Source organism: Hippocampus zosterae, chromosome 7 (genome assembly GCF_025434085.1).
Source record: "Hippocampus zosterae strain Florida chromosome 7, ASM2543408v3, whole genome shotgun sequence".
NCBI classification, from domain to species: domain Eukaryota; kingdom Metazoa; phylum Chordata; class Actinopteri; order Syngnathiformes; family Syngnathidae; genus Hippocampus; species Hippocampus zosterae.
In genome coordinates this window covers 8,541,655-8,568,551 of record NC_067457.1, presented here as the reverse complement: position 1 = coordinate 8,568,551, position 26,897 = coordinate 8,541,655, and the positions used below count along the sequence as shown (strand labels likewise).

General features: G+C 42.8%; 3 protein-coding genes and 1 long non-coding RNA gene across 11 annotated transcripts in view; 1 reads left to right on the top strand and 3 right to left on the bottom strand.

Annotated features, from left to right (window-relative positions):
• On the bottom strand, nt 1-810 carry LOC127604309 (uncharacterized). Of its 4 annotated transcripts, none has more exons than XR_007963238.1 (3): nt 743-810; nt 262-366; nt 1-151 (listed from the first exon to the last, which is right to left on the bottom strand). It is a non-coding gene; the product is annotated as an uncharacterized LOC127604309 (long non-coding RNA). The 4 variants fall into 4 exon arrangements; XR_007963237.1 differs by having other exon boundaries at nt 557-804; XR_007963236.1 differs by lacking the exon at nt 262-366.
• A 2,015-nt stretch (nt 811-2,825) lies between these two features.
• bsk146 (brain specific kinase 146) lies at nt 2,826-10,198 on the top strand. Its single transcript, XM_052071193.1, has 4 exons — nt 2,826-3,076; nt 6,280-6,733; nt 8,171-8,362; nt 8,444-10,198. The coding sequence occupies exons 2-4, from the start codon at nt 6,359-6,361 to the stop codon at nt 9,161-9,163; spliced, it is 1,287 nt and encodes a 428-aa protein (XP_051927153.1). The 5' UTR covers nt 2,826-3,076; nt 6,280-6,358; the 3' UTR covers nt 9,164-10,198.
• A 4,359-nt stretch (nt 10,199-14,557) lies between these two features.
• On the bottom strand, nt 14,558-20,441 carry si:dkey-94l16.4 (retinoic acid-induced protein 1). Of its 2 annotated transcripts, none has more exons than XM_052071060.1 (6): nt 20,187-20,441; nt 16,596-19,141; nt 15,970-16,063; nt 15,287-15,336; nt 14,904-14,965; nt 14,558-14,716 (listed from the first exon to the last, which is right to left on the bottom strand). In XM_052071060.1, coding segments are annotated over exons 2-6 (2,748 nt in total). In that variant the 5' UTR covers nt 19,137-19,141; nt 20,187-20,441; the 3' UTR covers nt 14,558-14,715. The 2 variants fall into 2 exon arrangements, with proteins under 2 accessions (XP_051927020.1, XP_051927021.1); XM_052071061.1 differs by lacking the exon at nt 20,187-20,441 and adding an exon at nt 19,600-20,143.
• Nucleotides 20,442-21,110: 669 nt separating this feature from the next.
• The window catches only part of mprip (myosin phosphatase Rho interacting protein), a 40,026-nt gene continuing 34,239 nt past the window's right edge, over nt 21,111-26,897 (bottom strand). For 3 of the 4 annotated variants that reach the window (XM_052070963.1, XM_052070965.1, XM_052070966.1), the window contains 6 exons: nt 26,266-26,425; nt 26,053-26,163; nt 24,873-24,959; nt 24,618-24,783; nt 24,149-24,234; nt 21,111-22,016 (listed from right to left, as the gene is read on the bottom strand). In XM_052070963.1, the coding sequence (XP_051926923.1) occupies nt 21,945-22,016; nt 24,149-24,234; nt 24,618-24,783; nt 24,873-24,959; nt 26,053-26,163; nt 26,266-26,425 (682 nt within the window). In that variant the 3' untranslated portion in view covers nt 21,111-21,944. Of the gene's footprint in view, nt 22,017-23,058; nt 23,133-24,148; nt 24,235-24,617; nt 24,784-24,872; nt 24,960-26,052; nt 26,164-26,265; nt 26,426-26,897 lie in introns of all 4 variants that reach the window. The other variant, XM_052070964.1, reaches the window with a different exon arrangement.

Sequence of the window (26,897 nt, the reverse complement as noted above, 5' to 3'; positions counted from 1 at the left end):
TCCACCTTGTGGTGCAACGTGTCATCAGACATCAGCTCTTCAAGCACACCACACAGCTCAGTGCTCACACGTGTCCAAATGCAGGTTGGTGTCCCTTCCGCATGTCTTCCGAGTCTGGCGGCTGCGCCTTCGGCCCAGTAATCTGACTAACCTGGTCAGGCAGAAAAACAAAAGAAAAGTGGAAAGTCACACACTGGAGTCCATAAAAAAAATGGTTTCTTTTTAATTTTAGTCATTATTCGTAAAGTGGCAGAATTTTACTTTAAATCCGTCCATTTCCAAACGTGCCGGCACTCGCAATACATGTACTGTTTGAGCGATCTACTCACTGCTCTCTCCCACACCTAAAGTACAATGAGCAACCTCCTTTCGAAAAACAAGTGAACAAAGTCACGGGTGCATTTGTGTGAATAGTTTTGAAAAAATCTGCCCCCCACTCCGATGTGAAGCCATCACACTCCCACTGCTCATAGCAGTTTTGGTGTGGAAAATATACAGAATAGTATTCAAGTCAATCGCGGTTCTCGATTGCTTTTTGATTACAGCTGAGGTCTACCTGTCGGCGGCGTGCTTGCTCACTGCCATTTGCTGACGTTGTTTTTAACGATAACTTCCAGTGACTTAGTGAGTCACAACTACAAAATTAGAGAAGCAACGTGTCGTACTAACGTTCCCCAAACGTCGACATCAATACATTCAGAGATAAACTGCCAAGTCAGTTTAAAATGTTAAAATTACTCACTGAGAAAAGGGCTTGTGGACAGCGGAAACACTTGCTCATTGAACCGGATGTAGTACCGCTCTTGCTGCAGATAGCTTGCGATCCAACTAATAGAAGTAGAGCGATTACTGAATTGGAAATGGCTCGCTCTCTAGAGTGCTCTCTCTCTCATTCTTTCGGGGTACAGGCACTGCAAAATAAAGTCACAGCGCCACCTGGTGTTGAACGCCAGTCATTGCAAGTAAAAATGAAATAAATTGCGGGAATTCACATCAAACCTTGTACTGTATTCTGAACCAATCTTCGGCGGGCCAGATTAAAATGCCCAACGGGCCGGATCTGGCCCGCGGGCCGTAGTTTCCCCACACTGCTCTAGTTCCTTGCAGGTGTTCGTTTTCTGTTACTAACTGACAGTGATTACACTGTCCGGGGAACAAGGGTGGACTAAGATGTTGAAGACCCAATACTGTATCCCCGTCGTGCTCGATTACCTTCACCCTAACGCTATGAGACTTCTCCCTCCATCTTTCCAAAGCACACACACGCAATACGCTATTGTGGTGATGTGCACACAGCAAAAGGCGTTGCGAGGCTTCTGGTGCAATATCGTGGCAACTGTAGCGTTTTTTGTTCAAACAAAAAAACGTGCTTGTTTGGCAGCATGTCATCTGTTTTTTTTTTCATGAGGTCATAATCGAGAATACAATATAGTGATACTTTTCTGTGCATTGTGTAGTGCAACGTTGACCTCATAAATGCCTTGTGATATGTTATTCTCATTCAAATGCTTCCTAAAAGTAATAACATGAGAAACCCTTTATCCACAGATCCAGGCTGAACATTTGTACCTGTGCTTTCAGTGAAGACCTAACTGACTCAAAGCACCTTGAGATACCCCTTAATTAAAGTGATGATAATTCCCCAACTTAATTTAACAGTGTAATTTTCAAGTACTTAGTGATGAGCCACTGCTTTCCCACCATTACCATAGTACCAAAACTATTAACCCACAATCATAGAAACCATCAAAATTGTACCAAAAAAAAAACCCAACAACAACCAAGGCAGGAAACTGTGCCACATAAACTTAGCAAAATAAAATGACAAAATACATCCACCAGACACTGATTAGTAAATGTATTAATGATTGCTCTCGATGTGTTATGCTAGTCAAACTTCTCTGTCCTTGATCATCCACGAAGAGGTCACAAAAATATGTAGTGCAGGGATGCCCAAACTTTTTTGACCCAAGCACAGGCACGCATGCCCTGATGAGCAACAGCCATAACAGCCCCCCGAGGTGAACGAAACATAAAAATAGACATAATAGTTTGTAAAAAGGAAATCACTACCTATGTAGAGGAAGGATGGGACGCACTTTCTGCCGCGTGTTAAGGATCTTAGCTCACGGGTACTGTTTTAAACTGCCTGTCCCCGGCGCTACAGATTCCCATTCTTTACCAGTGTCCTCTTTGAATTGTACATAAAACAAAACGAGAATGATAATAATAACAATAAAAGATATAGCACAACAGCTATATATTGCATACTGCTCACCGCGAACAACTTCCGGTGAAGTCAAGCACCATCGTCGGTAAAAAGGTGACCTGCTTTTTGCTTCTTTTATTTTTTAAAATACTTTTTGGTGAAAGTGCGACTGATATGATGCTAAGGGTGCAGTGTGCACTAACACAAAAATATATCATGTTAAAATGGGCCGGGGGGGGGGGGTTGTTTTCCCCTCGGCACCCCTAGCAGTGATTTGGGAGTAGTCCGCTAGCTACCTGCCGCTCGCGATCGGCGTATTGGGCTTTTGATGTACTGGGTACTTAAAATGCTGTCTGATTTGGAAGAAAAAAGACATTTACACGAACAGCGTTAAAATTCTGGTGCTGAATGATCCATGGCTGCGAACACATGCTCTGACAATAAAAGAAAGACTTATAGCATGATGGCAGCATTATTCTGTACGGAGACAGCGAGCAGCCTCGACTCCCGGTGGTGCCTCGCTGCCATTCGCCAGTCTTCAGGTGAGAGGGCGGGGCTTTGTCCATAATTCCTCCAATCCGATGGCTCGCCTTTCCTCCTGCCCGCCCTCCAATTCTCGTCCCCTCCTTGAGGACGGAGCGATGCGGAGACAATAGGACCAACGCCACAGGAAGCCGGTGGAGGAGGCTGTCGTGGATGCACACGGTCCCAGCTGCACTGTGGACGGCGACATCCGCGCGGACTCGCCCTTTTCATCGCCTCACCTGGTTCTAATATGCCCGCTCAACGCCGTCCGGTTTGTTTAACATCGTTTGGACCCACAGCCAGGGCGGACTCCACAGCCCCATTATGAGCATCTCTTCAATGGTAAGCATTTATTTTATGTTCGCTGAAATTCTCAATAAGGTTACAGCGGACTGTTTGCGTAAAAAAAAATCTCGTTCGTGCATTAGGGTGTGTATCCTTGAATCCGAGTGTCAACGGCTTCTCCACAAACATACATCAATGCACAAAAGATGTTGTCCTCTTTTGTCATTGATATCGAGCACTCCATCCTCCTGAATGTGGGGGTCGTCAGACGTCTGCAGTATATGTATATGTGTATGTGTGCGTTTGCCAGTTTGTCATTCAGCTCTGTTTCCTCTGAGTCAGTGCAGTCTGAGGACACACTGCAGGTGGGGAGCATTGTGACTAAATGCTGATGGAACAAGAAAACAGAGCAGTTTATTTTAAACACTGAAAACAACATCCAAGCTAGAGATGCACTTGAATTGAATAATCGACAAATAATTGATTGTCAAGTTAACTGACACTTATATTGATATGTTGACCTATGACATAAAAACCTCTGCTTTCAGCGTCTTCCTTTTTTTTACACAAATGGTGGAGCAACACATGTGAACAGATAAAATAATAATCACCTAGTAGCAATGCATCAATCAATTATTCAACAACTTTTTTGATAATGATACGGATGTTCTATACTACCGATACCAAGAGACCAATATCAATATGAGTAATCACTCTTTGAGTACATACCGATACTGAGTACCGATACTTCCACTTCTTTTAATATATAAAATTTCCCAGTGAAGACAAGGACAAAAAAATGAACAAAGGCCTTTTATTTTGAAAGAAAAGATGATTCACTGATGTATAAAACTGCCACAGTTAAATTGGTAATTACTGCAGAGGACCTTTTACTCGATGTCAGATTTTTTACAGCCTCTAGGCGGAACCAATAGTGTAAGTCAGTGCGATATCTGCTATCTGACTTTGCCTATCCCTTGTCAAAAAATGTCAAATGTAAAAAAAGGACTCAAAATATCAGCCATTCAATTTTTGTGAATACAAGATGCAGAGCAACACATGTAGACAGCTAAATAATAATACTAATAAAAATCACAGGTAAAGGTGCAGCAATTAATTGATTAATACAGAACTAAGTGATTATAACATGAATTAACAACTATTTTGAAAGTCAGTTAATCATTGTTGAATGTTGAACTTCCAATTTTTTAAAACCATTACAATTTTAGGGTTGCCATTTTTATTAACAACACATGGTGGAACAACACATGTAGAGAGATAAAATAACAATACTCACTGGCGGAGGTTCAACAATCAAATGATTAATCATTAGCTTGTCAATTATCTTTGTTATTAATTTACAAATATTTCGATCTAGGTTTAATCGTTTGGAGCCATTTTTTAAAAATCTGAAATTGTGAAATTTCAGATTCTTAACACATCAATATTCTCAGATATCTGCAGCTCTGAATCCTAATCAGTTATAGATTATGACAAACTGCTCATAGTATGTACTCGACAATATAAAAATATTTCTAGATTTCTATATTGTTTTTATATTGTCGAGTCTTGTTTTAACCGTAAAAGCACACAGAAAACGTCAAACATGCACAAGTGAATTGAAATAAATTTTTGTAGTCTGAGCCCAGTGCATACTTTAATGTATGCACGCATTGATTGGGGCAGATCACGTGTGTGTGTGTGTGTGTGTCTGAGACACATTCAACTAATCAAAGCTTAAAGTGCGGTACTTGGTGGATATTAAAAAAATAGATTGACCTCAGCGTGATGAGTCAGAGCTCACACAGTGGGACACAAACAAAGTAAGATGATGCCATCGGGCAGGAAGGCTGGCACCCACTCACTTTTGTTGGTACTCTTCCCTAAATACAGACAGATGTCATTGTGATGTACTCATGTGGATTTATCAGTTGTGAAGGTATCGTTTTGTTTGTTTGTGTGTGTGAGAGAGTGTCTGTGTGTGTGTAGATCCTCTATGGTGAGTGGGACACCCTAACAACCTTTCGCAACATCGATGACATTTTGATACATGCAGCTTGTTCCGTTTCTCTGGCTAGGTATCGATGCAGATCCATGTATATATAGCCATAGAACAGAAAATTCTGTGGGCCTTGCAAATCAGTCAAAATTCAGTAAAATGTGAGGGATTGAGGGGGTTGCTCCAGTGAAAAGGAGTGGTATTCAATGAGTTAATGCGTTTTTTGCCGGAAAAAAACACAACCATGTGTATAGTCAGGCGTTTTGAACAAAAAAACAAAAACAAAAAAACGACCATGAATAGTAAGGCGTTTTTAACCGAAAAAACTGACCATGTTTAGAAAGGTGTTTTTAGCCGAAAAAACGACCATGTATAGTAAGGCATTTTTAGCCCGAAAAAACGACACAATAGTTAGGCGTTTTTAGCCCGAAAAAAACGACCATGTATGCCAAGGCATTTTTAGCCAAAAAAACGACCATGTATATACTAAGCCGTTTTTAGCAATAAAAAACGACCATGTATATGTAGTGAGGCGTTTTTAGCACGAAAAAAACAACATAGTATATAGTAAGGCGTTTTTCGCCCGAAAAAAAACCGACCATGTATAGTAAGGCGTTTTTAGCCCGAAAAAAACGACCATGTACAGTCAGGCGTTTTTAGCCTGAAAAAAAACTACATAGTATAGTAAGGCGTTTTTCGCCCGAAAAAAACCCGACCATGTATAGTAAGGCGTTTTTAGCCCAAAAAAACTACAGAGGATAGATAGTAAGGCGTTTTTAGCCCGAAAAAAACGACCATGTACAGTCAGGCGTTTTTAGCCTGAAAAAAAACTACATAGTATAGTAAGGCGTTTTTCGCCCGAAAAAAAATTTATCATGTATAGTAAGGCGTTTTTAGCCGAAAAAAACCAACCATGTGTAGTAAGGCGTTTTTAGCCGAAAAAAACGACCATGTATAGTAAAGCGCTTTAGCAGAAAAGAATGACCATGTATTGTAAGGCATTTTTAGCCGAAAAAAACAACCATGTATAGTAAGGCGCTTTAGCAGAACTAAAAATACACTGCATGTAAATGCACTTAGTCATCTCCGGTGGTAACTTGACTGACACTAGTGCCCCAACGTGATCGTTTTTCGCGTAACCAGTCGTCGGCTCTCATTGATGAATGTCAAATTACTTGTGCATAGCCACAAAAAAAATTCTCATGCGAGACAAACATTCCATTCACAATATCTTACCGCGAACGTGCTTGTGTTTTTCCAGTAACGTCGACTGTCAGCTGCCGCCGCTCCAAACCCGCCTCAGCATCTATCCCTCACTCCCGGACCCCCGGTTCTTCGACATGAGCTCCTCTTCACTGACGTCGCAAACAAACATGGACATCCTGGATGAGTTGCAGCTGATTGCAGCCCAGAACCTGGAGAAGTTGGAAGTCAACAAGTATTACGAAGTTATGAGAGAGCTGGGCAAGGGCACCTACGGCAAGGTGGACCTGGTCATCCACAAGATCAGAGGTACCAAAATGGCGCTGAAGTTCTTGAAGAAGAAGACCACCAAGCTGAAGTCGTTCCTGCGGGAGTATAGCATCTCGCTCTACTTGTCTCCCTGCCCATTCATCATCAACATGTTTGGCATCGCCTTCGAGACGGACGAGTACTACGTTTTCGCGCAGGAGTACGCGCTCGCGGGGGATCTCTTCGATATCATTCCTCCGCAGGTACTCCGTCACGTTGATTCGAATCACCATGAAAGCTAGTTACTCGACACCCAAAAGATTGCTAGGAGGTTTGGGGGGCGGGGGGGGGGGGGGGGGTGCTTTAAATGTGTTCACTTGGGGTCGTCATCCTCATTTCATCTTATCGTGGAAGTCAATGAATGAGAATATCGAGTTGATGGGCTGTTAACTGGTGAAGCGTAGCCGCGTTGCGTGTTGAGGACAGCTAGCAAGAACATTGCTCGTGTTTACTGCGTTTGGCTACAGTTGGTTCAATAAAGTGATTGAACAAGCAGTGACAAACTATATTAAATTCACTCTCCAAAAATTTTTTACTAGTTGTGCTTCGCATTAGCTGCATTGTACTTTAGCTTTAGCTGTGATGCAGCGAAGCCGCGAAAAGTGAACGGTGACAGCATGAGCAATGACGACATTGCCAAACGAGCAACCCTGCTCGGAGTGGAAGAAGTGCATGTCGGTGGCTTTAAATTATGGGATTATACGATTTTAAAAAAGACAAACTAGCAACAAATGACATGAATCGATTAATTGCGCAGCGCTAGTTTAAGTACAGCTGTCTTATTTCAGTATCAGGGACAAATAAATATGGCTGCTGTTAGGTTGCTAGGTTAACTTGCGGAAACCCACACATGAATTTACAGTAACAATGTTGCAAATGGCTTTAAAGCATGGAACATGGTTACACATTGTACACAGGCTCGTAAGTAAAAAGCTAGCAAATACGATTGACATTAGCGCTTGTTGGACCAGGCTGGACACCTTTGCTGTTGTTCTGTCCATGTTTTTTTTCATGTTTGTTTTGTTTATGGGTAGTATAAAGCAAATTACGGTTAATATCTAAGCCCCTTGAGGGACTGGGGGTGTCAAACTCATTTTTGTCGTGGGCCACATTTTAGTTACCATTTCCCTTGGAGGGCCATTATGACTGAAACCATATAAAAAAAAAAGTAAATAACGCTTTATTCAATTCTTGTTTAAGTTACTGTAATGAGGGGTTGTGTAACAAGAAAACTCTGAAACTGTCTCTTATTTATTACATATGAGAATTTTAAATTTTGGTGGAGATTGTAGCAAACATCATGTAGGTTGCCATGTTTGATTTGCTTTCGCGGGCCACATAAAATGATACCGCGGGCCAGATCTGGACCCCGGGCCTTGGGTTTGACACCAGTGGACTAGACAAACCACGGCTCAAAAGAACCCACTGATGAGTTCAAATACTGGAAAGTGCTGGTGGGGTGTTCCAATGACAGGATTCTCGAATGAAGGGCGCTGGAGAGGAGGTTCCATTCAAGTGTTAGATTCAGCAGCGTAGTTTTTCGTCCGTGGCAGCTTAACTTTCGAGACAAGATGAGTTTGTGTGGCTCAATCCTGTTTGTGCCCCTCAATTATTTTTTTTCCCCTCCTTTCCACTATTAGGTCGGTCTCCCCGAAGCAGTGGCGAAGCGCTGCGTCCACCAAGTAGCCATTGCTTTGGACTACCTGCACTGTAAGAAGCTTGTCCACAGGGACATCAAGCCTGAAAACATTCTCATTTTTGACCGGGAGTGCCGCAAAGTCAAGCTGTCCGACTTCGGCATGACCCGTCGCGCCGGATCGCCCGTGAAACGAGTGAGTGATACCAAGATCCTCCGGTCAAGATGCACTTTTGATTGGGAAAAATGACAAAAAAATTTTGCTCCGCGTCTTCAGGTCAGCGGCACCATCCCGTACACGGCCCCCGAGCTGTGCGATGTGTCCCGCCACGAGGGTTTCTGCGTGGACTACAGCACTGACGTGTGGGCCTTCGGCGTGCTTCTCTTCTGCATGCTGACTGGCAACTTCCCCTGGGAGAAGGCGCTGGCCTCCGATTCTTTCTACCAGGAGTTCATCCGCTGGCAGAGGAGGAGGACCAACACGGTGCCGTCCCAGTGGAGACGCTTCACTGAGCAGGCCCTGCGCATGTTCCGCCGCTTGCTCTCGGTGGAGCAGGAGCGACGCTGCTCCGTCAAAGAGGTCTTCGGATACTTCAGCCATTCGTGGATGCTGGACGGCGAGAACAACAACAACGGCAACGGTGGGAACGGCGCCGGGGAAAGGGTCGGCGGCGGCAGTAATGCGCGAGGCGAGGCCAACGACAATATGTCCTCATCTTCATCCGGGGAGGAAGACGAGGAACTGCTAGTGGAACGGATGAAGCAGCAGACTCTGTCTCCACTCTCCCCCCTCTCGCCGGTGTCACCCGTGGCCGCCGAGCGCGGCGGCGGTGCGGCCAAGGGCGCCTCGATGGAACTGGGCGGCGGCCACCATTTCGTATCCGTGTCCACCAACAGTTCGGTGTCCTCCACCAACAGCTACGAACGGATGCCTCGGGAAAACAGCTCCCCGGGAGGCCGGATGCTCGTGGCCACTCCCATCGAGATATGCGTCTGAGCACCCGTTGACATTTTTTTTCGACGTGAATCCCGTCTCACCGGTGTGCTCTTCTACCACTCATCCACCCCATGTACACAGTCAATGTGCATGCACGAAGAACGAGATCCTGAACACCGTCCTTGTTGTTGTGGAAGCACAGGACAGACGAGCTGTGCAAAGCTGAAAAGTATAACAGAAGACCAAAACGTCGTTCCTAAAGCAATATTTCTGGAAAAAAGCAAAAAAAAACACCCCCTAAAAACAAACAAACAAACAAAAAAAAAACAGTCAGGAGGGAACATGACGTCTTCGGGGGCTTGGCGCCCTCCAGTGGAGAAAGCTTGAAATGTGTTGTACGTTTGACTAACGAAACAAGACAAACTTGAAAGACGAAGTGCTTTTTAAATACATCAAGTGTGTTTCATTAACTCGATCCTTTTTTGTCACGCATTGAGGAGGTGATTTTTCGTCACAAGATTCGGACTAAAATTCAACTGCTCATTGGCTGGTTTAGAACTCTGTGCTTTTAACATATCTACTTCACACTTGTGTGACATAAAACATACATCATTAATTCTTTTCAACTCTGCGCCCCACAAAAAAAACAAACAAACAAAAAAATTCTAATTTATAATGCATGAGTAGCTCAGCAACTTTACACACCCCAAGCAAATATCGTGTAATTTTTGACGTAGCACAATTCTTGCATTACGTCCAAGAGGGACTGTCATATGATCTCTTGACGTTTTAGGGCTAAAGCAAAAAAAAAAAAAAACGAACAAAAAAAGAAAACAACCCCCCAAAAAAACTCAATATAGTTTCTATTCAATGTGTTTAAGTGTTTTGATATTCGTGTCTTGTATTCATATCACTCCTTTCAGGAACTGGTGAAAAAAAGCAAAGCATGACGAGATAGCGCTCACAAGGGTCGAGAATTAAATGAAATTCAGAGCTTCTAAATGGTCACTTTTAGATAACACGGTGGCTTGGAAATTGTTCTTAAACCACAAAAAAAAAAGTCCTTTATCAAAATGAACCATTTGAAAACAAAAAGAACACTGAATCTTGCATTTGGAGTGAGCCTTTTGTGTCTTTCCCCATAGAGCTGCATGAAACGTTGTGTCCTAAAAGCTAATCGTAAAAAAAAACAACAACAAGATGAGTAGACGCTAGCAACACGGTGATGTATTTTTCGACCCGCTTGATTTTCGTCACCGGCATCATCTCAGCTGCTCCCAGATCAACTAGCGAGTATGCAAAAAAAAAAACCGTCCGTCATGTGACAATCTATGACCTCATCGGACGCCGTACAAAAGGACAAAGGAGGGACACTGAGGACGCGCTGTTTTCCCTATCATGCAGCTGCTACGTTGTTTACTGCCGCTGCGGAACTTTAACGCTTGCTCACATGGCCGCATTAAGAAGAGCATTACCTCATCATCTGTACCAGCACCGTTCGCTAAGAATTCGTAGCAAGCCTGACGTTGGAGTACTGACAGTGACGTCAAATAAATACGACGATGTAATAGTCGACAACGCAAAAATCCGGTGCGAGCTCAGTGAGGTGTAAATCAGTGGTGCCCACTTCAACTTCTGAAAACATTAAATTGCCTCAATATTTCGAGATTTTATTGACGGGAAGCCTTTTTCTCCTAATATAAGCTCACTATAGCGTCACTTAAAGTTCAAAAACTACGACCAGTCACCACCAACATTTACGTGGACATCTCTACTCATGCCCACTTCAACCTCCAAAAATATTAAACAATTATCCCAATAATTTGGATTTTATATATATATTTTTTTACTGTGACAATCGTCCATCCATCCATTTTCCGATCCGCTTTATTCTCACAAGGGTCGCAGGGAGGGGTGCTGGAGCCTATCCCAGCCGTCTTCGGGCAGTAGGCGGGGGACACTCAGAACTGGTTGCCAACCAATCGCAGGGCACACTCAGACGAACAACTAGCCATGCTCCCATTCACACCGAGGGACAAATTAGAGTGTTCAATCAAACTGCCATGCATGTTTTTGGAATGTGGGAGGAAACCGGAATACCCTAAGAAAACCCACGCAGGCCCAGGGAGAACATGCAAACCCCACACAGGGGAGCCATAGCTGGAATTGAACCTCTGCACTGTGAGGTCAACGCGTCAACCACTGGATCACTGGGCTGCCCTTGGGGCATTCATTCCAATAATTTCAAAAGTAGACATAAGTAGAGAGGCCTCCACTTGGTGACACTTGATTGACATTTTCTGACACCCAAGCTTTTTTTCCCCATGGAGGAATACATTTACCGCCCAGAAAATTAAATATTCGTTCTTGATGTCACTGGCATAGACAGCTGAGACATATATATTATTTGCAGTAAATAAACATTTCTGACCAATGAAGTGAAATTCCGGGTGTTAATGGTTACTGCAATGGCAATCTTAATCCAAATTCACTATCATTCTCAGAAAAATGAATACAGTAATAACCATTTTGGAACTTATGTGGCATGATACGATAGAGTAGCTGATTTAGATTTTTTTTAAGTTTCTTTCAACGCCTCCAACGCATTTAAGCTTAGAGCAGGAGAGACGGTTTACACCAAACTGTAAAAAAAACAAAAAAACGATCCAAACAGTTTGCCCCTGATGCTCCTCCCGTTTTCATCATCCCACCATTCGCATCACGCGTAGTAGTTGTGTCCAGCGGCACATTTCCCAGCATTATCATTTTTGTGAATTTTGTGAGTAGATGGCCAGAAGCACTCTTACTTGGTTCTGTCTCTGCAATACAGCTGTCTTCCTGTCAAATCGGATTTAGTCAATAAAATTGAGAATTCTCATCATCTGTTTTCTGTTTTTATTTTTGGCGGGCTTCTGAAGGGCCTGTTGCTTAAAGAAACCTTTCAGGGTGAGCGGTTACTACCAGTGGACAGTTTATCATGTTATCAGGTTGCAGGGTGCATGAAAGGGTTAAGATGGAACATTCTTTTCCAAACTGCGATAAATTAATTTGGATGTTTCTGAATCTCTTCTTTTATTAACCCTGCTTGGTTGACCAACACACAAAGTTCACCACCAATCATTGGCATTCGAGGTTACAATGGCGTACAATGAACTAGTTTGGACAGCAGTGTAGGAATAAGGCTAAAGGTAAACAAAAAGGCCCTCTGAAATACATAGTTTTTTTTGGGGGGGGGGGGGGCGAAAAACGCCTCATGGTCTACATGGTCTTTTTTTTCGGCAAAACCGCTTTTACAATCAATGGTCGGGTTTTTTGGGGGTTAAAAACATTTTACGATAGTGCTTTTTTTATCGGCGAAAACGCTTTACTATAATGGTCGTTTTTTTTCGGCAAAAAACGCTTTACAGTACAAGGTCAGGTTTTTTTGAGGGGGGGGGGTTAAAAACACCTTACTATACTATACTGTTTGTAGTCTGCCAAGTACGGTTAAGTTATTCAATTAAACTTACCTTTTTCTTTTCAATGGAACCATTTATTCTTCAGTGGTCCTGCACTGCCCCCTTGTGGTCTGGCAAACTTCCGTTTAGTGGCGTGAACTTAGGCATTTTTTCCTTGCCGACGTTTTTGAGTTGTTTTTGGTTTCAGCAGCGTTTCCCCCGCGTTGGCGCGTCAACTTTGTTGCTGTAATTACAGCAGAGGATAATATGACATTTATTTTTGCAATCATGAACGCTGATAAATGACTTGGTATTATTTTCCTCTTGTACATCTGGAGTCGTGCATGTAAATCGCATTTACGTTCCAGAATTGCAAACCAAAAGACACGCATGTACGCGTAGACACACAATCTCTTCAATGTTTAACAAATTATTTATTTTTTGTACACCCAAATGGCCCCCAATGCTACAAGAAGAGAGCAGGGATGTTTAAAAAAATAACAATGGAAACAAATTTAAATGGCACAACGCAGTCCATTGTTCAACGCAAACAATTACAGATATAAGGAGGTGTTGGAATGTCTGGACAGGAAATTGAAGCCTTTCGTAATTCCTTTCCATGAACCCCTAAAAAAATGTCAATTCAGCCCTGAGATAAACACACAACATGACAAATATTCCATAACAATCACACATTATTAAAACCTGTATTGTACAGTACAATACAAACAACTAAAACTTGACTTGCAGTCGTGTGACCCTTGGAAAACAAAGTACGCCAACTGAACTGAGACATGGCATGAATGAAAGATGTCTTTTGTTTTGTGGCGAGTTGTGTCCTTCAGTGAACTGCTCAAACATTTGTCTCTCACACAGCACAATGCTGCCCGTGGCAGATCCGATTTGTCACTGCACTGTGTGTGCAGTGCCCGTTGTACGTCAAACTAAGGCTTACGAGGTCCCACAACTGCACCTTGTCAGTCAATAAATAAAACTAGCGTGGAAAAAAAGCAGCCTTTCCAAACTGTAAATCATGTAAACTGGTCTTTCCTTTTTGATTGTAAGTGGTGAGTTACTGAATTTGTAAAGCAGGACTTTTAATGGCCTATTGGATTCACAATCCATGAGAACACAATACAAGAAGCCTTGTCACGTGCCCAAAGTGCTTTTGAGCCAGATGATGGGCGGCAGGGAGCGAAACAAAATAAATCACTATTCTGCTAACTAAGGCTGGAATTAACACTGCCCATCTCAGCGACAAATAACTAATACGACTGTTTACAATTCCGGAACACACGAAACAAACCCGCGTTTGCAGGTGACCAACTTTGAACTCCACAAATTTCAAGACTGGACAGTACCAACACAAATTTGTGTATTTACACATTTGTGTAAATACACAAATGATACTAATATATATCATATCTGTACTATGTAGCAAGGCAGTGCTAACTCATCCTGCCAGTCGGAGATATCCGAAAAGTAAGAGTTGCCTAGTTGGTATTCTCTGAATTTTGTCACTTGAAACGTGCAGTGTCAATTCAGCCCAAAAACTGCTTCTCCCTTTCAAAATAAGAGGAAGATTGAAGAGGAGGGGGCGTGGCCAATTAATACTGCAGCTTCTGCAAAGTGCTTCCAGCGAGCCCCAACGCCAACACATCCAGACAAGATGAGGATACATTCAAACACAAAGTGACGACTTCCCCTCTAAAAGCGTGAACTGCAAAAAAAAAAAAAAAATAGTTGTTGCTTAAAAAGAAAAATAGAATAAAATGCATATATTTCTTTGAAGGTACCTTTACATGGCTATGCTTTTCAACATTTCCTCTGCTGCAGCTTTCGAGTTCAATCTTAAACTGGTTTTACCAATAACTTAAGTCTTTGACCAAAAGAGGCAAAATGACATGCTTCACGAATAAATAAAACCAAATGTAATCAGATATTTACAATTTCTTTAAATTAAATATATTGATTGTTGTTTCGGGGAAAAAAAATCCATACAAATAATTTCTTTAAAAAAATAAAAATAGGGAAAAAAAAGGGGGTTGGGGGGTTGTGAGTCAAACTAGAAAGGAGGATTTTAAGGTTTTTGGGTGCTAGATGTCCATAACAAGGGTGCCGGTCCACACAGTCCAGAGGGTGAGCCAGCCCTTGGTACGATTTGGCAGGTGAATGTCTGCAGAAAAGAACAAAGAAACAACAATGAAATCGTTTTGGAGAAAATGGAAGACTTTTAAGTGTGCCTTTTGGTCGTGAAAATAAAAAAAAATCCGATCAACAAGCTAACGTCCGTCATTTCTGCCCGTACTCGAGTTTCGCCGCCTATGACATGTTCATAGGCGGATTAGATTTACTTTACTCACCAAGAGGGTCTTTTTCTCCCCGGATCACTGTGCATGTCCGCTGGGGCTTTGAATGTCTTGTTCTAATAGTAAGAATAAGAAAACCTTTATTTGTCTCACAATGGAGACATTGCCAATTTACAGCAGCAACATAATGAAAGGAAGAAAGTAGAAGAACAAAAAGTGGAGGAGCTGCTGTAAAGGCAGCCACTCTCGCGGTGCCATCTTGAAGTCATTTCAACAAAATAATACAACACAACACGTCAGACACAGTCATTCAAATCTGAATCGCTTTTCTGCGTAATCTTTGTTGTTCTAGAATGGGATGGAAAGTTCGACGCGAATCGGAGTGTAGCTAAACTAACTTCAGGAAATAAAACAGCAAAGACTGTTTTTGCACTCACTTTGTGCTTTTTACACTTCATGGAGAAGTTTTCTTCGATGAGGACACAGTCTGCAAGGACAAAAGAAGAGAAGTGTCACTTTCAAACTCCTTATAAAAATTTAAAAAAAAATCACATTATTTATTGAATGACCCTCATAGAATATTGTTAAACTATCATTCTTGAGTGTTGGGAAAAGCAGCCGTCATAATAAAAAAATCGAATTTCTTGTACGGTGATTTGTGCCCCACATCGCTTTATTTTATGTAATTTGTGGATGGCCCTTCATGTAGACCACTGGTATCAAAGTCAAGGCCCGGGGGCCAGATCCGGCCCGCCACATCATTTTATGTGGCCGGGGGAGCAAATCATGTGTGTCAACGTTCATGATCCTTGCTGAAATCTGAACCAAAATGTCAAATCATCATGGGTAATAAATAACGTGATTTTACATCGGCCCTCCGAGGAAAACCGTAATTCCGAAGTGGCCCGCAACAAAAAATGAGTTTAACACCCGTGACGTAAGAGAAAAACAGGCGTTAGTGGCTTTTTATCAGTTATGTTCATTTTTGAACAGCGTCTGCTTTTGAGACCGTAACAATACTCGAGAATGTAAAATTGCACATCACGACAGCAACTTTTTTGATGACAATATCGAGGACGATATCCTTATCGCTCTCTCCTGTTGTAGCGTGTGACCTTACCCGCCTCCAGAGCACACCTATAGTGGTATTTGCTGGGACAACCTTTGAAGAAGCAGCCGAGCGTTGCGCCTGCGGCAGAGCAGGCCGAGCACATCTGCGCGCGCACACACACACAAAAAAGCATTCATGAGCGCATCTTCGTGTTTGACAGATTGCTTTTGCAGTACGGGTATTCCGCATTGATATGTGGACAGAGACTTTCAGATAAAAGACGCCTAGTAGTTAAAAGTTGTATAACGGCAGAGTAAGCAAAACGTGCAGACCACAAGTCATCTGTGGTTTACGCGGGTGACGGTAATTGAAGGAGCTAAAAGCAATCCAAAAATTAATCTGGTGTCACACCCGCACGGGCAATGGAAAGGGGGCTAAATGAGGTCAGACATGATTGGTCATTAACTCATTCAGTACCAGCCAATTCTAGCCCAAGTCTGAAAAGACGTTTACAAACGTCTTTGGGAGTGAATGAGTAAACATTTTGCTAAACACGAGTGTTTGATCCATAAAGCCCCTCTCAATCGCTTTATTGAAAGAAAACTAAATAATGACAAATAAGGCTAACATCAGAAAACTATTCTGCAGCCAAGAGATATTTTCTTCTGAACCAAGATGTTAAATTGCCGCTTTACCGTCTCCTGGGCCACTTTGACGGATTCCTCCAGGCCGTAGACTCTGCCCTTCACCAAGAACACGCCAGCCGACCAGATGGCACAGTCTTCGTGGAGCCAGTACTCACGGGGCTCCATGGGCAGCACGGGTGGGCTGTACCAATCTTCGACATCGGTTGGCCACATTTCTGAACAGGCGCGTTTTGCTGCAGGGCTGCCACTGTTGTCAGCGGCCTCCTGGCAGCTCGGCGAGGGACCGTTTTGCCACCGCTGATTCGCCGGCCTGCGGCTCCAGGACGAGGGTGGAACAGAGCGTTTCCTCGCCCCTCCCTCGACACTAAAAGATGAAGAATCGGAATCACTGTCGTCATCCTTGTCACCTTTCGGGCCGGACGTAGGTGTTGATGTTTTGGGGTTCGACACCCGGTATCCTTTGGGGTAGTAAGGACCGTGGAGATCCCCCAAGTCCATGGCATTGGCAGAGAGTCCGCAGAGGCAACAGATGAGGGAGCCCCGATGCTGACCCCGAGTGGACACCCGGCCCAGCAGGAGACAAGAACTGTTGGGTACGGTTCCGGAAATAAAGCTACTGTGGTGATCCTGTAGCTCTCTCTGGCCCTTTTTGTGCTGCGTCCTGACCTCTTCTGGGTAATTCACGACAGTACATAGTGATGACGATGACTGCTGGTGATGCACGCGGATGAATGGGGAAAAATTCTCATACCTCAAGTGTTTTTTTTCCTCCCTGTAGTGAATATACCTCAATTTGATCTCGGGCTCCTTGGGAGCAAAGATGGAAGAAAATGGTCTCGGTTCGTACTTCTTCCGTCGCCTCTTGGGAGCGGGAGACACTTTGGTCTTTGCCGCGGATGATTTTTGCGGACTTTTCGCAGAACGTGGGCTTTTCTTTGGAGATTCTTTAGTTGCTAGTGGGGGACATCTTGCTGGATTTTTTTCCAATGAGGAATCAGACTGCACGCAAAGCACGGGCTCCTTTTTTGAGTTTTTAATCAAACGAGTTGATGCTGAACAGAGTCTCCTCTTTGACCTCGCAGGACTCCTCTGTGTCACATGTCCACGGTAGGGGACATCCTCTGGAATACTGTTTGTAAACTTTGGGCTTTTTGGTTTGCTAGGATTATTAACACAATTAGAGGTAGTATTTTTGTATTGATGTGTTATAATGCTATTGGCTTTGTCTTTTTTAGGCTGGGTAACTGCTTTTTGTTTCGCTTTCACTCTGTTTCTCCTTTGTCCATCAGGCATAGTGTCATTCCTCTTTGGATTTGTTGCATAAGAATCCCGACTTTTGGAAGCATCTATGTTAGTGTTAACAAATCCGGATATTTTATAACTCCTTGAACTTATATTCATGACCAGTGATTCTAAGCGCACCCCTCTATTTGAACGTAAAGGCAACTTCCTTTCATTTACAGTCCTCTGGAGCGCGCTGACGTTGCCGTTCATGTGAGGAGTGAGAGTTTTGGGTTTCTCCTTTGAAATTCCAGACAAATGAACATCCTCAGTCAAGTCAACAAGCGGCATCAGCTCCGGCTTCTTTATGTGGACAGGCTGTCTGTTTTCATCGCTTGAATCGAAACTTGTGGCAGTGTTGCCAATGCCAGATCTGAGCTGAATGGCCCCTTCTGTGACTGAATCATTCCATGCAACCTCATCTGCTTGAAGAGAGTTATCCCCGCTTGTTGAGCAGGCGGCCTGGGTCTGCATGAACACATCCTCAACATCACCCAATGAGGTAGCAGAGGGAGAAACGGGTTCTTCCAGAAGGCCTCTATAGTTCCTGGGGAGTGAGCACAGCTTTACAACTGCCACTTTGTTATGGACCACCAGTGGTTCCTCTTTTTTAGATACATATAGCAGCGTCTCGGAGATTCCATTGCTGTCATCGTTCCTTAGGTCAGTCTCCTCTGGTGACGATACAGAAACCACACCTAAACTTGACCAGCTGTCATCTTGTCCATTCTCCAACCTTTCACTCGTTTCCGCCCTCCCAGGAATGCTGTGTTCCTCTCCGAGAGTTGTGCTCGAATTTAATCCTCCATTTAATTCACAAAGCTCCTGTGGTAAACAAAGTCCATCAACCTCTGGAGCCTCAGAGTAAGCTTTGGTGGCGAGGTCGACTGGCGTGTCAGTATGTTCCAAGTAATGCTGGTTCAGTGTATAGGCGGTCTCCCCAAACCCTTTCTCAGCCGCACAGGAAGGGAGGAGGGAGAACTTTCTGATAGGTGGCAAAACAGCTAGAGGCTGCGCTGCTGAGTAAATGTGAGACCTGCTCACATAGGATAGGGTCACTGTGGTGTGGGACAAGGCATTGTCTGGTTGAATTTGATCCACTGATTGGTGTGAGGCACTCGATGAGGTGGTTTCTGAGGAGGGTAATCCAGAGTTTTGGTGCCAGTCAGGGCTGTGGACCAGGTGCCGGACATCACAGGACTTGACATTCAGGCTGCCTTTCCTGGTCAGGTCAACCACACCAGGGATGCTTGAGGTGGAGAGGTCCTGAGGTTGAAGCTCGTCCAAGCTCCCTGGTGGTTGCTCCATAGCAGCTGCAACACAAAGTTGTGTTCTCAAATTAACTTTTTCAATTGAATTTCAAATAACTAAGTGTTTTATTTAGATTATTTTAAACAAGCCCAGTCATGAAAGCACACCCTTTCTTCGGATAAACTTGGCAGATACCTTTACACATTTGAACAAACCAGCTACTCTTCTGATTCTACACTTATCATGGAACTCTTAAATCTTTACCTAAAGTCCGTAGAATGTTTCCATCCATACTTCAAACGACCAATGTTCCGTTAAAGAGAGAAATTAGTCACAAACGTTACGCCGACACAGTAAATGACGCGTCAGGGAATAACGTTCACGTTAAATAAATACATTTTTTAAAACACGATATAGCCAAAACTATGCGTTTGACATTTTCTTCTTGAACGTCACCGATGGTTACAAGAATCTACTCAGGATCAAATGATTATTTTCTTGAAAGCGACTGACAACTTACCAACAGCGTTGACAGGTCAGGTATGCCAACTCGAAAGCTACAGTTTAGCCACCGCTAACGCTAGCAAGCTAGGCCCGGCTATGATGAACTACGAATAGTCAATTTTCATTCGTTTGAAATAAGGACAGAAAATAGCGATGTTTACATCAGTGCTTTGGAAGTGAGAGGGATTTACAGGGACCATTAATAATTCCAGCGACATGTGCCTAGACCAGAGCTTTAATATTTTTCTAGAATGTCAACTTTTATTTCTAAACCGTCCAACGTGAAGTCACTGTGCTTGGTAACTTAAGTTCTAAGGAGAACGACAAAAGCGGCTCAATGTTTGGCTCATTCGGCATGAGTTATTGCTTAATACTTATCCCGAATTAGAAAGTACATGTATATGTGTATGAACTCATGAAATTGTACTTCTAGGGAATAGACAAACCCAACAACGCACGTAATCTGTGAAGTTGCGAGTTAATTTCATTGAATTTGGCAGCGTGTTATATAGAACAGTGCGCGTATCGGGGCAAGGCCCGACTGGGTGAAACAAAGACGGAGCGGAGGTAATACGCTGAACTGAGGAAGCTGCTCAAACTTACCCGGGAGGGAGCGATCGCCGTGTTTCAAACGTCCAGCTGTAAAACTCTTCCACCCTTCATCTCATTCAAGACCCCATCAATTTTGACAAAATTACTAAATGCTCTTAATTAAAAATTAAGACCATAGACTTTCCTGAAACGTTTGATTACCGCACAGTCAAGTTGTCTCATACATCTTCAATTTCCTGATGCACCCTCCACAATAAAATATTAGCTGCACTTTTCTGCAGAAACCAACACACTGAGAAGGATCCTTAAATATAATGCACACCCCATCCAGATATTTTATTGTATTGTAGGAATGTAACTCAGTACGACAAAGAAATGTATTTTGTGTTAAAGTCTCGTTGTTTGTGGTTCGGTTTGTTAATTGATTACGGCTGTTTTACAATTTCTGAAAAACGACACACCGAAACAGTGGTGACTAGAGGTACGAAATTGTCTAATCGTTTGGATCACTTTAAAATGATCCAAATCCTTGAAATTTCAACTTACAGTAAATATGATCAAATTTCTGTAGTCCTCCATTAAAGCAGGCTGATAATATTTGCGTTGATTCAAAATAAAACATGTTCTTTTTTCTGACATTACAGACCAAACCAGTCACTGGATCATAATTATGTATTTTCCACACTATCAATTCGAAACAATGTCGTGCTTTGTGTGTTAAGCTCATACCCATTCATGTGTCTCTCAATCTTTTGTATGTACTTTATGGCAGATATCTGTCAGGAAATTATCTCATAAAACATGAACTATTGGATACGCTTGTCAAAGTCAAAGCACCGCTCACCCAAAGTGTGACAACAGCCTCACATTATAATATTCGACCCGCTTAGCATTTGAATCAAAACGTTGGACAAGGAAAAAGGATTATTTAAAAATTTTTTAAAAAGCTTACCGTAACTAAACAACACAGTCACAAAGGGTGCAAAAATATTTATTGCTAATAAACCTGTAATCAGTTGGTGAATATGTGTATTTGGTTTATATTTACAAAAATTAGAGTACAGAGAAAGTGGAATGTGAAAGAAAAATCCCAACCATTTAAATAAATACAGACTGTCACTGAACAAAACTACAAACACAACCAAACTCTAAACAGCTGGAACAATGATTGCAGTGAGAGAGAGAAAAAAAAACTATAAAATTTAATACATATAAATTATAGTCAGAGAACCTCATCCATGTGCATTCAGCTGCAGTCTTTCCATGGGGATCAATCCAAGGGTGGCAGAGAACATCTCAATGTTATTTTGAAGTCAGGCGATGGAGCAACATGGTAGTTTGCCGTTTTGAGAATGCAAATCTGTACTCCTCTTCCTACTTCCATCTGTTCTGGAATGCCAACAGAGCAACCTGAACGCAAGAGCCATCCTATGTTTAACGCACGTATTAGTCGCCCAAAAAAAAAAAAAAAAATGCGGGGCCACTTGGACGTCACATTCTTGGCTCGCAACAGTCTCGGAGTTAAAACAGTAGCTTACACAGTCATAGTTTTAGTGTACGCGTGGCAGATGCTCAATTAAAAACAATATATACAGTAAGACAATGTCACAAAAAAAATGTCACAGTTAAGTGAAGTGCATGGAATGCAAATTCTAAACATGAAATCCGAACTTCATACCATGTGTCCTTTAATAATAAATGTTTGTTTTGTGACCAGTGTGTGTAGTGTTACAAGATAAGCCGTTACAGAGCTAAAATAGTGGACTTTAAGCATGCAGCAAGATACGGGAGGGAGGTAACAAGTCACATTCAGAACTCCTTAGTGTCCTTATTTTCAAACAGGTGGAGTCGTTGCTCAGGTGTCAGTCCTTCCTTTAGACTCTGTTAGGATTGAAAGGAAAGCAGATATTACTAGTGAATATATGAAGTCTTTCGAGATGTGCATTTCTGCAAAGCTCTTTGCCAGGTTAGTGTAAAGATTTCCCCCTGTGAAGTCCAGTTGAGTATAAGTTAGAGCTTGTACAGTTTGTAATTGGACCAAAATCCTTGGAGAAACCTCAGCCTCGAAAGTTATTGAACCATGGCTCACATTCAATGCAGCAGTTTTTTTTTCCGCCCCAAAATTGTCATCTAATCATTCTTTCACAGACCAGGCACTGTGCACTTTATATAAGGAAAACCCAACTAGTCCCGAGGAGGAGGTTAAAGCCAGTACTGCAATCTACGACCCAAGCCACATCAAGTTGGAGCTTGGTAAGTCAAAATGCTGGCTGATCTGCCTCTTTGCTGCCAACATAGTGAATGAACAAAACCAAACTAGCTAGTTGAGTTAGTTTGAGATCCACAGTGACACTGCAAGCAAGTCATTCACAAAATGCACATCTGCTCAGGCACAGGTGTCAAACCCAAGACCCAGGGGGCCAAATCTGGCCCGCCAGGTCAATTTATGTGGCCCGCGAAAGCAAATTATGTGTGAACTTGCTAAAATTTGGAGCAGAATGTCACATTGTCATGTGTAATAAATAACGTTGAGATTTGACAATAATTGTGTGATCCTGTTTACACTAACTTGAAAAATAATCGAACAAACTATTATAATTAACTTAACCGATTTCATAACTGGTAATCTATTAATTTGTTGTGGACAAGTAATAATTTTGTCGTTTCACTGTCATAACGGTCCTCCGAGAGAAGACGTAACGCCAAACTGGCCCGCAACTAAAATGAGTTTGACACCCCTGCTAAGGTGTCATGACACAACAGTTTATCATCCTCATTGTCGAGACACACATTCAGTCCTCAGCAACAGTGTCCTTCACCACCATGCATCAGTGCAGTGATTATTTGTGCCGTGGTGATTCAGATCTGTCTTGGTGCTTTGACAGTGGACGATGAGAGAATTTACTCAAAATGCACGGCGTACCTAAAGGAGAGGGGAGGGAGGCCTACGCGTCCTCGGCAACACTAACTGTCCCAGGGCATGTCACGACTCACAGACTGGGGACAGAAGGGGGAAAACAGACCAGTGAGTGTGCATTAGACTGCTTTGAAGTCAAACAGGGCACCGCAAGTTTTTAATGGGAGTTGCACAAACAAGAGAGCTGCTTAGAGCAGGGGTCCCCAACCGCCGGCCCGCCGGTCATTTGGTGCCGGGCCGGACAGAAAGAATAAATAACTTACATTCCTTCCGTTTTATTCATTTCGGAATCTGAAAGATGTTTTATTTTGAAAAATTACCGGATTCTCTGTCATACCAGTCTACAGTATGTCTCTCGACGCAGATGAATGTGTGCTTCTTGGTCACGTGATAGTTTATCGCATAAAAAACAAATGTCTTTGACAATTTTTTTCGGGAAGGGGAAAAGGCCTAGCCAGGAGACAGAAGAGGAACATACGACGTTCAAGAAAGAGAAGGCTACATTTAATAGACATTTTCAGGAGTCTTATTTAAAATACGGCTTTATCTCAACGGGAGATTCACACGGACCAAGGCTACTCTGCATAATAAGCGGCGATGGTAAGTCGTATTTTTCATGCACTTTTTATTTGCGGCGTATCTTATTTTGAAGGCACTTTTAAACATTACCATAACATTACATTAATAGAATGTTGCAGCGAGATCGGACGTTCCTCGTGTCATGATTCGTGTTTAATATCATGTTTCGAAAATACCACACTTTTCATGCAGGCCATATCATATTATATTGTTGTATCTATCCGGCCTTAAAGTCCGGTCCCTGAAAATATTGTCTGACATAAAACCGCTCCGTGGGGCAAAAAAGGTTGGGGACCTCGGGGTGAGAGGGCCAGCTGGCTACGCTGAAGCAAATTGCATGTGGCCACTCCAGCCAGTAGATGGCAGTGGGACACTGAGAGCTGCCGCTCTGCTTGTCAATTCTTTTTGTGCGATTTACTGGAGACACAATGGGCGCAGGAGGCCCTTTCAGAAGAAACCTTTTAATCGACACAATTGCGGGATGAGGAAGCGACTTCAGCATGAACAGGAAACCCACCTTTGACCTCAAGGTGCGTTCTGAACGTTTGGCCGCAGCAGCTGCCATTTTCAGAATGTCAGGATTGCTTTTGGACTTCATGATGTCTGGGAGAAAAAAATAATACATTAAGAGAAAACCACAGACACATACATATACACATATATGGAGAAAAAAAGACTACTCGTATGTATAAGAAATTTGGGTATAGCCAATGTTGAAGTAATTACAAAAACATTGCACGTAAAAAAAATACAATTTTCAGTTTTACCATGGCCCATTACGCCTCCAATATAGCTCGTAATGCAAATTTATTTCTCCAAGAACCCCTAAAACCAAGACAGACATTGCTACATTGTTGATGTTTTCTGGAAAACGGAGCTCTGCTGCTATTAAAGGGGCGCTATAAATAAAACCACTTTAAAAGTATGTCGCGGCATGAGGACCCCCATAACTAAATATCCTAAATAGCCTGTTTGTTTCTGTCTACCATATCCTCCTCCTCGGTCCACTTGCTCCAGCGATGGTTCACCAAGTGCCTCGTGAGCCAGCTGCAGCTGGTCCCTGAGCCGGCCCAGATCCCGCTCGGCTTTGGCCTTGACGATGCTCAGCTCTGTGTAAATGTCTTTGTACTTATCTGTCGCATATTTTTTGTCCTGAAAATACAACGTTTTGGCAGTTCTAGTGAGGAGTGTGATCTTGAAAGGGAAAGACAAGGTTTTCGGAGGCGAAAATCAAGACGTACTCTCTGGCAAGCTTGTAGTTCATCTTTTAGGGAGTTGATTTCCTGCTTTAGGTATTGAACCTCAGATTCCTTCACCCTCAACATTACCTGGAAAACCAGCAGAAGATAAACACAGCTGAATACGCACTCCAAAATTCACTCAAACAAATGACATGCTTACAAGGTGTGTCTACGTAGAAGGGGTGGAGCAATAATTGATTCTTAGCTGCATCGTGACGACGATGGGCGCCACTCAAGTGCTCAGTAAATATTAATAGATTATTAAATAATTTAATGCTGGCTGAGTCGATAGTCGTCTCTCGGACGCGCATGTATACACAATTGGGCATATGGAAAAAAGTGCTTCAACATAAGTCATTCGAGTGAACAACGCTCAATTAAATTAACTTTGGGCAAGTAAAAAGTCTTGAAATGATTGCGACATGTCACATAAAGCACACGTCTAGCTCATCTTATGTTCTTTCGATATTGGAATGAATTAAATACATTTCTAAACCTGCCAAGTGTGATCCAAAACTCAAAGCAGCTAAACAAAATATCACAACTTTTCTGGCTCCTGAAAAGCCATGCAACATTTGTTTCCCAGTTTCTATAGCTACGGAGCTGCTTTATTATGTAAGGTTAATTCGTTATTGTGAAGTACACAGCGGACGTGGTGGAGTGAGACACTTCCTGTTTAACGTTGCACGGGGAACCTCCGAATGATGGACTGCAACTTTGTGTCGTAGGCCAATCACAGCCTGTATGTAAATGTTTTATGTAAATGTATGTCATATTATTAATTAGTGGGGTATGTCCACCATGGATTTACATTCTAGGGGAGTTCCAATTGTTTACAGTGAGCATTTACGCACAGCGATTACCACATTAGCGTTCGCCACACTGGCGTAGTCACGCGTTCGTCAAATGTCAGATCAGTGGGGCACATTGTTTTACGTTGCAATGCGTACGTGTTTTTATGTTTTGTCTGTTCCAGTTTTACACCTTCTTGACTCGCCTGTGAATAAATAAAAAGAAATTTCAACGGTGTGGTCATTGAAGGAGTTATCCGTCTGTCTCGCCGCAACGGGGACGCGGCAAAGGCATATGTCTTAAGTTTGTCTATGGCTCTCAGGAAGCTGACCAGATTAGCCACTTCCCTATTAATAACATTGATGCATCAAAATCATTAGAACCGTACTTCCAACTCGTAGAGCTCTTTTCCCTGGATTGTGTTTGTGTCTCCGACACCATCCTCAGAAGTCATTGAACGCATCTTGGTGATCTCTGCTGCCAGACGATTATTCAGTTCCTGAAAGCACCACACAAAACAAACTCAAAACTGTGCCCCGTTGGGGATAATTTGTGAATGAAAAGACCATCTTGAGTATTACCATGTATGTTTTATCAGTACCTGGTTGTGTGCATTGAGCTCCTGGTTTTCTCTCTGACACTGCCTGAGGGCCTGCCTCTCTGCCTCCAGCGCCTGGGCCAGGTGGGCGTTTTCGAGGCACTTCTGGGAATACTGCTCTGACAACACTTCAATCTCTCGCTGGAAGGAACACAGTTCCTCTCTGCAGCACAACACGATACCGCAGTGAGAAGAGAGTCATATAGCATACAGCCCGAGTTCTGATACATTCAAAAGTTCTGGTTGTTTGGATAACGACTACATCTGTACCTTAACGTATTTTCCGCACTGTAAGGCGCTTCGGAATATAAGCCGCACCGCCAATGAACGGCCTATTTTAAAATTTTTCAAATATAGGGCATACCGCATTGTAAGTCGCATAAAATAGAAGCTATGGTTACGTTATGCATCCACTAGATGGAGCTACGCTGTATTGTATACAATACAATACAGCTTTAATTATATAGAGCCGTCACAACCTGATGCAGCTGTAAATAAGCGCTTGACAGAACACTTCAAATACTCGGTACAAGAAATCAGAATATTGATCGATATATAAGGCGCATCGGATTATAAGGCGCACTGTTGGCTTTTGAGAAAATGGAATGCTTTTGGGTGCGCCTTATAGTGCGGAA

Bases quoted from the DNA above. Each gene is read 5' to 3' on its own strand.
- bsk146 (XM_052071193.1), top strand. From the start codon at position 6,359: ATGAGCTCCTCTTCACTGACGTCGCAAACAAACATGGACATCCTGGAT. The intron at 6,734-8,170 runs GTACTCCGTCAC...TTCCACTATTAG, and splicing joins TCGATATCATTCCTCCGCAG to GTCGGTCTCCCCGAAGCAGT. The intron at 8,363-8,443 runs GTGAGTGATACC...CCGCGTCTTCAG, and splicing joins CCGGATCGCCCGTGAAACGA to GTCAGCGGCACCATCCCGTA.
- si:dkey-94l16.4 (XM_052071060.1), bottom strand. From the start codon at position 19,136: ATGGAGCAACCACCAGGGAGCTTGGACGAGCTTCAACCTCAGGACCTC. The intron at 16,064-16,595 runs GTAAAGCGGCAA...GTGCGCGCGCAG, and splicing joins TCAAAGTGGCCCAGGAGACG to ATGTGCTCGGCCTGCTCTGC. The intron at 14,966-15,286 runs GTGAGTGCAAAA...TCTTACTATTAG, and splicing joins TGAAGTGTAAAAAGCACAAA to AACAAGACATTCAAAGCCCC.